The 11,547-nt window shown below is 32.1% G+C and overlaps 1 protein-coding gene across 1 annotated transcript; it reads right to left on the bottom strand.

Annotated features, from left to right (window-relative positions):
- Positions 1-2,265: 2,265 nt before the first annotated feature.
- LOC108202833 (protochlorophyllide-dependent translocon component 52, chloroplastic) lies at positions 2,266-11,303 on the bottom strand. Its single transcript, XM_017371396.2, has 7 exons — positions 10,684-11,303; positions 8,893-9,080; positions 5,865-5,954; positions 5,589-5,775; positions 5,258-5,452; positions 3,867-4,054; positions 2,266-2,778 (listed from the first exon to the last, which is right to left on the bottom strand). The coding sequence occupies exons 1-7, from the start codon at positions 11,173-11,175 to the stop codon at positions 2,523-2,525; spliced, it is 1,596 nt and encodes a 531-aa protein (XP_017226885.1). The 5' UTR covers positions 11,176-11,303; the 3' UTR covers positions 2,266-2,522.
- Positions 11,304-11,547: the final 244 nt, after the last annotated feature.

The raw sequence follows: 11,547 nt of genomic DNA, 5'->3' as shown, positions 1-11,547 counted from the left end.
TTTATTTATAACTCTACCCCTGTTCAATTAACTTCTTTTTGTTATCCACGTTCGGAAAATGAAGACCATGCTGTCGAAATTTGGGCAGCCTATAAAACGGCGTCGTTCCGGTCACTGAAACTCTCCGGCCAAGCCGAATTCATGATCAAATCGGCTCTGTTTTCATTAATTTTTCAGTCCTAATCAATCTATACAAACTCGACAACTCATATCTAGTAATAACAATAACAATCAAACTACTTCTCGACAATTCCGTTGAATTTAACAAAAAAATTCGACAATATCAAAATTGATTCAAACTCAATAATGCTTAATACATATGAACCAATACACTCCTACTAGGCTATTACACCGATTTATACTAACAAATAAAACCCAATCAACCGAAAAAATGAAAAACATAAGTGATGTCTGCTTTTTCAGCGAACACAAAATCGTAATCAAAAATCACAAAAAAATACATAAAACTTGAAATTGAACGATCTATGTATTCAAAACAACAAAAACCGTGAATGATTAAACAAAATGAATCCATAAATTTGGTTGAAATTTAAAATTTATTCTAAATTGATCTTTCTTGATGGCATTGGACAAATGATTTCACAATGATCAATTTGGTTACATAAACTCTGAATTTGAACTCTCAATAATTTATCTTAAAAATCGAGTTTGATCTTCAAGAACATCAAGATTGCTTGAGAACTATTATAAAATACGGGTCGGGTTATTAACGGAATGGCTTGAAATGAAAATAAAAGGTAACATTAGTGCCTAAAAAATAAAACGTCAGTGACTAAAAAAATTAAACCTAAGTTGAGTGGTTGGTTTCCGAAGGATTAAATAGCTCAGTGATAAGAAAGTCGATTTTTCAAAAATATCAGTTATCTTAAAAATATTATATAATGATATTTATAGAAATGAGAAAAAAAAAAGTTGGTGAGTCTGGTGCGGTTTTATGTTCAAGTACCTGACCAGTTTTTTATTTGAAATATTTTGATATTGTAGCGGATGTTGAAGATTCTGTATAATATTCTGGTTGATATGTATTTGTATGAGAGGTTTCACATACAATATTAACTTCTATTACATTGTTTTCACGTATTTTTCTTAATTTTTTTGTTGATATATATTCATATGGCATGGTTCTATATATGTCATGTCAACTTTTACTAGAATTATATTTATGAATGTGTTTTATATTAGAATTATGATATCTAATTTAATAAATTTAATTATTTTTGTAAAAATTTATATGATTTTATAATTAAAATTAATAGGCATATTATGTTTTGGATTAAGAAAATGATCATAAACATGCAAACAGAATACATAATTTATTTTATTAAAAAAAGGTGTTTGTGGTTGTCCCCATGCCCGATGCTACACTTGTTAGGCTGAACATCAAACTTATGAACACATTCTTCCTTTGCCAAGTTTTTTCTCAGCCAATACTCTTTCTGTCACCTTGGAAGACGAGAGTTTGACACGCATTCTAATGTTCCTAGAAAATATAATTCCGTAATTTATTTTTTAATTTTTTTTCTTTTGAATAAAAATTTGATGCTTGAATTTTTATACGCAAAAGGAAAATCTTAAAAATAAGTTACGTAACTATATTTTATAAAAGCCTTAAAATACGTGTCGAGCAACGAAAAAAACTGTAAAGAAACGAGAGATACCGAGTATTTTTTACCATTTAGCCAAGATAAGCCTTTTCCCATATGTGTCAAGTCAGATAATGATTTTTTTTTTTATCAAATTTGAATATATTTTGAAATTTTTTGATTAATTTTGTGATGTTACTATTTATTATTTTATTTTAAATTTTTCTGATTAAAATAATTTTGTAATTTTAACTATTAATTTGTGGGGATTAAATTTGACTTATTATTTTCAATATTGTGAATGATATTATATTTGTTTAGTGTGTTTTTTAAAAAATTATATATGATAAAAGTAATTTTGTAATGATGAGATTTATATGCTTCTACAATTAAAATTCGATAGGTAATATTTGTTGTAAATGTAAACTGACATAATTTGTTTTGGATTAAAAAAAAGAATCATGAATATACATATTAGTTGGCTTGTAGGATAAAATAATTCTTTTTCTAGTCTAACCGTCTTTACGCTATATAATTAAAAAATAAATGTATCTTTTAAGCTACTTACGAAAGTGCCCGGTTTCAAAATAATACAACCACAACAGCTAAGGAAGTTCACAAAATGAACACAACATCAGAATTCACCAGAATTTACACAATATATTCAAAAACCTTATCATTTATGTAAGAGTTGCATAAAATCTCTGGTGTATATCTAACACAGAAATTATATCTATGACATAAATACATGTATAAATAAAAGTATAAATGTCTTCCCCCTAACAATTTCTGGTTCTATTATATTCATAAATATATTTCAAGAGAGAAGAACTCAAAATACAATTATCTGTTCTCACAGTAAATACATAATCGGTTATTGTTTTTACATACCTAAAAAGGAAAGTGAAACAATTCGTCTCAACGGAAGGCATGATTGTAATCATGAAAATGGAAGTTCTTGTAAATGAAGTGAGCCAATAATTTTGATGCAGCAAAACATAATACTGCCATGATAACAAGAGTATTTCTAGTAAAAGCAGAGATCATATTCTGCTTGGCTGCAGCAACAACACCAACTGAAATAATAGCAATAATTTGTAGTGCCACCTCTAGTGCATTAAGGCCTTTATGTGCAGCACTACAACTGCGGCAATTCACCACATGGGTCCAATACCTGAGACGATTCATAAGGAAAAAGTTTTGGAGACTAAAGCTCAACATAATTTGTAAAACTTATGCTAATGCTTAAAGGTCACCAAGTCATATTTATAATTTAATGAATGGTGATTCTGATAAAAAGGAGTTGTGTTGCACATAGAAAACAATTCTTTCCCATAACTACGGATTCTGACTTTGCCTTACAAATCTGAAGTAAGCTTGTACTATAAGTTGGAAAAAAAGAAAAGGATCAATTGAGAATCAAGGACCCAAGTATTATTACTGTGAAACCCCTAGCATGTTTGCGGGCTTGCAGGAAAAAGTATAATTAAGCATAATTATGACATGCCTGGTTTGCTTGATATAATTTGTCCTTATGAGACGCCCATGACTCGATTGACAAATGATCAAATAGAAGCAGGGAAAGGGAAGAGTTATATAGCTAGACATCTAGCAGATTACGCCAGAAATATTCCGTAAAATCTTCAGGATTCCACAATCTATATTTCAGAAATGGTTATCATCGCTAATGCTTAAAGATACAAATAAAGACAGGTACGGGAGGGGGTCAATATTCTTAAACCTAAAAAGTTTCGAAGCGGGTACAATTATTAGTGGAATGCATAATATATTTAATTTAAGGAAAATGCTAGAGACCCCAAAAATTTCCCCAAATTTTTTCCCAAATGCCGCATGTTATGTTCCTATTGGCTATAAGTCTATAACACTAGTAATAATAGTGCGGCCCCTGCATTCACACCTAACATCACCAATTAAAACATTCCAAAATGGCACGTTATTGACTCCATGTCATTTGGACAACAATTTTGGGGAAAATTTTGGTGTAGGTCGCTCTACTTTAAACTTAATGACCACTACACATGAAAATAGCACAAATCTCACAGAAAATTAGGCAATAAGAGTTACTTGGTAATTAGCGACACTCAAGATTCTTCTCGGTTATCATATGCTTTTAAATGATAATTCAAATTAATTTAGAAACAGAAGTACAGATGCTTAGTATTTTTAAAGACCCCACTATCGGTACCCCCCCTCGAGCGAAAAAGTAGGACCGACCAAAACTAAATGAGAAGTTGAAACTACCTGTCCAACAGCTGCTCTTTGGGGGGAGTGGTTGGAAGGGCTCCGCTGAACTTGGTTCCCCAATCAATTTGACCTCGTGCATACTTGTTTAACCACCTTCTGAATGTCACTACAAGAGCGTCAGACTTGGTAGGCACATAACAAGCTTTATGCCAGTTAGAAGAACCGGCCTCCATGATTTTCCTTTCCTGTCGAGGAAGCAACAAGAACCAAATACAAATTACTTTAAAGTAGTGGAAGAATTATATTATACAAATACAGAAGGAATTTTAGTGGTTTAGTCAAGAAAGAAAAATATGATTGCTTAGGGTTTAAGGCTTCTGCTGGACCAAAGTGTGGTAGCAGTAAAACAAATCAATTATCACTTGTGAGTCATAATTTATGAATGGTGAATTAAATATAAAAACCACCAAAGTATAAAGAATTCAATCTAAATGGCTATAGGAATATCTACTCATAAGATGCATAGGTTGGATTTGAAAATCTCCAGAAAAAATGGGATGTGTTCTTGAGGAATTAGTCATAACTCACAAGTGAGACAAACCAGAAAATATGACGGTTGTAAGCACCAAGAGTTCATTGCAGAAAGCACTATTCCTATGAGGGGGAGTGTTTGAATATGTTGTAGATACTTAGAACTTACAGCTAAGTATCGCATGTATAGACTTAAAACAATGAAAAAGTACAACTGCAATATGACATGTATTGAACTGAAATACACTTTGCAGGGAAGTGCAGACACAACATTTAAACATAAAACCAGCAGCCTCTCAACTCTATTCTCTTACTAGGCATCCCCCCACCCCAAGCATCATAACTTAATTTTTTGTCATGCGAATTCATCAAAGTAATAATAATATGATCACCTACATGAGCAGTCTTCCCACACAATTCAACTAACCAAATAATTATTTTCGATTCTATACCAAATGCATCACAAGAATGATGCCAACAAACATGATGAGAAAAAATAATTACAGACAAACAGTTTCGTGAAGTTAAACAAACGACTAGACTCACTAGATATACCTCCACGTGTAGACTAAATAATCTTAATATAAAATTTTAGTTATGCATTTGCTATAATAATATTATCATCTAAACGAGCACTCATCCACACAATTCAGATAGTCAAATAATTGTTATCAATTCGTTACCAATCACATTGATCACATTTTCTACCAAAATTATCGAAAGAATGATGCAATAAATATGATTACAGACAACCAGTTTCTGAAATTATACAAATGACTAGGTTACCTCCACGTGTAGAAGATATAATCTGAATCAGTAATTTAGTTTGTTTTAGTAAAGTTGTGCTCAGAGGTATTGCCTTCCCAAATTAAACATAAGACTTGCTACTGTAAGATATTAAGAACCCGGAAAATCACCTCAACATGAAGAAGATATAAATCTGAATCAAGAATTAAATTTTGTCCCACATGAAACATCCACCGTGGAACAACTTGATCGATCCAAACTCCAAAGTTTCTAGGGAAGGACCATATCAATCTGCTATTACCCGGACTAACCGGGACACATATAAAAATCAGCAGGAACCTCCTTTCTGGCATCGCTGATTGCTCCTGAAAATGGAACAATGTAAGAATTCATGAGAAAACAACTATACACTAAAACATGAAACTGTTTGTCTGTAATCATATATACATGAAAATTTTTACAATACGAATATGATTATTAAATTATAACACAAAAATTTACCTTGGTGGTTTCGGCTGATTCTTTGGACACTTTGCTTTTATTCCCTCCAACAGTGGCATGGCCATAAAATATACAAGGAGCAATAAAACTGAAACCTCCTGAATCCTGCTTCGCAGTAAAACCATTTATGTCGAGGTTTTTAATACTTATTTCAAGAGGCCTTCCCCCTTCTCTATCAACCTTCTCAGTGAGGGAAACAGATTTTTGTTAGGAACAATTACAACTTCAGGAAATGTAAAGTTCAACCACTATAAAAATGGTTCGTAAAGTTCTTATCTGCTTTTCCTCGTTTGACCTCCCATTATCCCATAATGTGCATAGGGAACATGAGCGGGATCCATAAGATTTTCAGTAAGAACCTCATACCTGTAATGTGAAATTTCAAATCAAATTACCCTGAAGAACAGTTGGATGGACATATATAGAAACAGATAGCTACTAATACGCATAAGTATGTATGTATGTTTCTTTTTTTTTTTTTTGCTAAATAGTATGTATGTATGTTTCCCTAGTTAGCAATACTTCTACAGATGATTTGACTAAAAGAAGATGATAAAAAATATAGCAAGTCATAAATACTGCTTCTGGAGAATAGAATTATGCATTTCATTGTTTATTATTTTATATATAGTTGTGAGGATATATTAGTTTTAGTTGTAACAAATTTAGTACATCTGTATATATGGCCATGTTAATGTTCAGTTATATTAAGTATCCGTGTTGAAAATAATTTAAAATACATCAGCTTTCTAACTAAAAACAAATAAATGTAAATTTTTCGTATAATATGCATACAACAAACTTATAACTGGAGTTCAACATTATTTGTTGATCAGTAGTTACCATAATAAAGGATACATATTTTTACAACTATCCCTCTGGGGTTCCATTATACCAAGCTAGGGCATAGAGATATGCAATTTTATTTTATATGTTTGCTGAATTGTACCATTGTAAAAATAATCTATATACTTAGGTTCATCAGAAGTATTACTATTATTGAGTGGATGATGTTTATCTCAAGCCATATATATAACCATGTTAAGAAATCATTTCTTTAAAAAAATTGATTACTTATAAAAAATGTCACAAATATATATTTTTAAAAGCAGTTAAAAATAACCAAGGTTAAAAACGTCTGAAAAATCTCAGTACCAGAATGGAATCCGTCCCTTTCTGAATACATGCATACTATCGATATTATGCTATTACAACCGACCCTGAGATAGTTCATACATAATTTGGGCCATATAACATATTTTAAACATTTGATTACAATATTAAACTATATATTATGTGATGTGGGCCTGCTTTTCAATATTTTTATTAAAATATTAAACTATATAATACTATGGGTCGGATAATAGAATTCAATTAACTTAACTTTCAACCTTTATATACTAATTTATTGGCCCATGTGACCTCTACCTACTGTTACAAGTAAACGTGAGAGTACTGTGGATATTACGTGATTCGTTGGTATTCAAGAATTGAATTGGTATTATAAATATATATAGGAATAAAGTAGTCTCATAGAGAAAGAGAGGTTTGAATCAAAATAATTTCATTTTAAGCTATATTTTTCAGGGGGCAATATGAATGTTCTATCCTGTTCCATCAAAAAACAAAATGGGTTATATGATATTTCTGTTGTGGAAGTAGGCCAACATTTCTATTGTGCGGGCCCTGGGCAAAGATGGGATAAAGAGTAAGGATTTGTTAGTGTTTTGTGTAGAAGCAGTGGATGAAAATGATTTGCGAAAACATTCTATGTTCTATATTTTTTAACACATAAACTTGTATAACACTTGTATATTATCTGAAAATACCGGGGGTAACAACTATCAGGTAGATAAACAAAACAAGACAATAAAGTTTAGTTTCTCCGCATGAAAATATTGGGTAGAGAAACAAAACAAGAGAATATAGGTTTTTTTTTTGTTGCCTAATCAAAGTGGGTCATCTGCGGCTATAAAATTTTCATACTCTGCAATCTTTTTCATCCTATTCCTAACTATGTTCTTCCAATTCGAAAGAAGAGCCATCCTTCCTCCTTACCTCAAACTAGCAGGGTGGTTGGATGTCTTTGACTAAGATTTTAGGAAGTAGGCTAGGTAAGAACAAATATGTGGCTAAAGTGTTTAATGGCAAAATATTATAGAGGATGTGGTTGGATTCTGTGACAGGTGGCATGGGCTCAGGGTCGATAAACGGTGCCTCTTGATACCACTTTGATGCGGTATGCTTCTCAACTTGTTGGATTTCCATATCTGAATCCATTTCTTTTAACGAATCAGAACAATCAGATCGTGAGAGTAGGATATATTCTAGGCCAATCCATATCAAACCCATTAGATTCTAATTATCAGACCAGAGGATCTACCCACTTATACTTGTGAAAAATCCCAACGGTGACATAAAATTATTCTAGTTAAATGCTCATTTTTAACCATAAGAAAACATCAGACAAAATTTAATAAAGTTGACAATGCTAATAAGCTCCCATCAATTACATGGTCTGGATGTCTAAGTATCAATTATATATAAAAAATCACTAATTACAATATTAGTGATTTTTTAATGAGGCTGTGGTTGGATATTGTGACGGGTGGCATGGGCGGAGAAAGGGTGTGACAGGGTGGACGAACAGTGGCTCTTGATACCACTTTGAAGGGTTATGTGGACTATGGTTTTGAGAAAAGGTTTCAAAAAAATACCGAGGATAACAATCCACAAGTAGCAAACATAGAGACACAAAAGAAGACAATCTCGATATCAGTAATTGCCTCAATTACAATTAGAAATCCTTATGAATAAAAGTAAACAACATGCATAAATTAAATCAAAGCTAATTAGATAAGTTCAGTACTGTAACATAATTACCTAACCAGTTCAATAAAAATCTACCTGCTAGGTATTCATTAAATTAATAAGGGTTTTCTAGTGTGTGTGCCCATGGGCACATGCTAAGCACTAAATTTTATAAGTTTAGCTTATTTTGATTGGCTCCTAATTTTTAATAATGGTGGACCCCCCTGCATATACAAAAATTACACCAATCAAAATGAGCTAAATGCATAGAATTTAGTGCTTAACTTGTATCCATTTGCACACACTAAAGGAAACCGAATTAATAAAGAACATGACTTGCAGAAAATAATGATTGACATGATTTACTAGAGCATGAATATTTATGTGTAAAGGACTTTACACAAATCTCAAAGTTCATTTATTTTGGATCAACCAAAAAAGGGTGCCAGGCATACTTTAACAAGAGAGAGTAATTAAGAACAGTTTTGCATACCCGTATTGTATATCTCTGTTTCCCATTAATCTAGCGTATGATGGGTCATCCAATTCTGGAATGTAAGGCGGCTGTTTCCTCGAAAGAATATCTTTATAACTAGGACCACTGTTTGGCCAAAACCAAACAATGTCATTCTGCACGGTACTTGGATAAACAGGCACACAGGCTTTCTTGGACATATGAATCTACATATATAGAAAACAGATAGATGTAATATTGGAAACGTTCTAAATATTCAAAGTGTATCATAAATCTATGCAGAAATATAATACTAAAACACTTGTTGAACTTCAAAAGTCCTGTTAACTCAGCAAGCAAAACCGTTCCATTCGCCAAATAAGTGAGGTAGAAAGCCATTTTATAAGGCTAAATGTAAACTTAAGGCTCAACTTGACAAGATAAACGCTCGATATGCTCGACTTCTTCTTTAAATGGTGATAGGGTAGAGGGTTTCTCTCTTCATGAGTCATTTCGTTATCTATACTTTACTAAGGGGTCATTTGTTAAATCTGGATCATTTTTTCTGAACGACTCAAATCTGAATGAACAGATAATCTGGATGGCAAATAAAAACTGTTGTTTATTGATCTATTTTATCTGAACGACAAGATTCACGAATTTGATATTTTTTACCAGATAGATTTAATTTATTAAGATAAAAAATCTACTTTTGTAATAGGAAAGTCTATAAATTTAAATATATAATTTATAGCTCAAATTAATACCTATCTTATTTTAATTTTACAGAAAAACTAACTAAAAAATAAAATAAGAAATATAATAAATTATATTTTTAAGGAAATTACAATTTCACGTGTTTGAAATTATGCACGAGTTATGCACCGCACGCATCATGAAGATATGCTAAAACAGCTGGACGAGGGAGGCTTTGTTTCCAAGGCCGAGTCGTCCAGATAAATTGGAATCATCCAGTTAAATTGAGATACATAACAAATGATCTTAATTCTTAACGATAAATATATGTCCTGTTCAGCTATTTAGGCATCGTTCAGGTGTTAACAAATAACCTGTAAATATTGATCAGAACTCGAATATGATAAGCTCCGAATCAGATGTGTAGAATTATATTATATTTTAAATATTTATTAATAAAATATACTAAGAATGCATAGATAATAAGATTAAAGCTCGATTAGATTTGTGAGCCTCACACGCCAAGTAATTAATTAATCAAACACAGGTCAACAAAGTACTCAAGCAGAGCGAGCTCCGATCCATTATGCGAATGTAAATAGTTCGTTAGTTCATAAGTTCAAATACATCATGAATATCTTGACTCATTTACATCTAGAATCAGGCAGAAAAGAACATAATTATTATAAAGAGACTCTGCTTGAGCATTTTTTTGATGATTTCAGAATCACATTAAATCACTAATATTTGAATCGCACATCTTCGGCCTAAACGCAAAGAACCATTAATCGCGCAATTAAGCGCGCTTTTAATAACACTGGACACCACAAATGAAGATTATTTGATAAAATATTATAGCAATTATCAGATGTCCAATTCATCTCAGGATAATATGAAGTTAGAGCAAGTCCAATGGTGTTGCATATCTTGTGCTATAATAGAACAATGCAATATGTTAAATTTGGAATAAGATATAGCACCAACCATTGGAGATATGTTGTTAATTTAGCATCAAAAATCAAATTTCATACTAAACTATAGCAATAGCTCAATCTATTTTAGCACGACCATTGGACTTGCTCTAACAATACTATATAATCTATTTTAGACGCAAAATGAAGCATTGATTTATACCGGAGGACCATCTCGGGGTGCCTGTGGGATGAGTTTGCAGTCACCAGCACCACCAAAACACCAACCATGATAAACACACTGCAACCTCCCCCACTGATCAATTCTTCCCTCGGAAAGCGGAGCCAATCTATGAGGACAACAATCATCAAACACCTTCCATTCATTCTCATTCTTGTCCCACCACACCACAATATCAAGACCCAACACCTTCTTCCCGTGTGGGGCCCTCTTATCAAGGTCACAAACAGGCATCACTGGATACCATTGAGCATACCAATCGAATTTCTCACCACTTTCAGTTTCCTGGTCAAGTACTAAATCAGTTGTAGAGATGGTGGCTTGAAGCTTTAAACTGGGTGCATTACTACGAGATAGCGAGAAAGATGAAATGGGTGGGTGAGTAAATGGAAGATTATTAATGAATTTGTGATGAATTTGATTTCTGCCAAGTTGGATTGAAGAAGGATAAAAAGAAGCTGTGAAAGCTTCCATGGCAGCTCAAATTTCACTGCATAATTCAATAAAAGCATTATTATGAGTATGATATAACACCATCATCACCTGTGATCTTCCCATTGTAGTTTGTGGTTCATATTTAACCAACTACGCAACTACCACGACCAATATAAAACAAATATAACAAAAAATCCTTTTTATATTTATTGAATTTAATATCTAACTGATATTTGTGGATTGACTAAATTAAAAACTAATATATTATTTAAGAAAAAACTAAGGGAATTTGTCTTGTATATTGTTTTTTTAATCTTATTTCTGTTTTTACTACCCCAATTAATAGAATTTTCACTTTTACTACCTCTTTTAAAACTACAAGCTTTTAATACCATTTATACAATACACTAA

This window comes from Daucus carota, chromosome 9 (genome assembly GCF_001625215.2).
Source record: "Daucus carota subsp. sativus chromosome 9, DH1 v3.0, whole genome shotgun sequence".
Classification (NCBI taxonomy): Eukaryota; Viridiplantae; Streptophyta; class Magnoliopsida; order Apiales; family Apiaceae; genus Daucus; species Daucus carota.
Note: the sequence above shows the minus strand (reverse complement) of the source record. Positions and strands in the feature narration are given on the sequence as shown.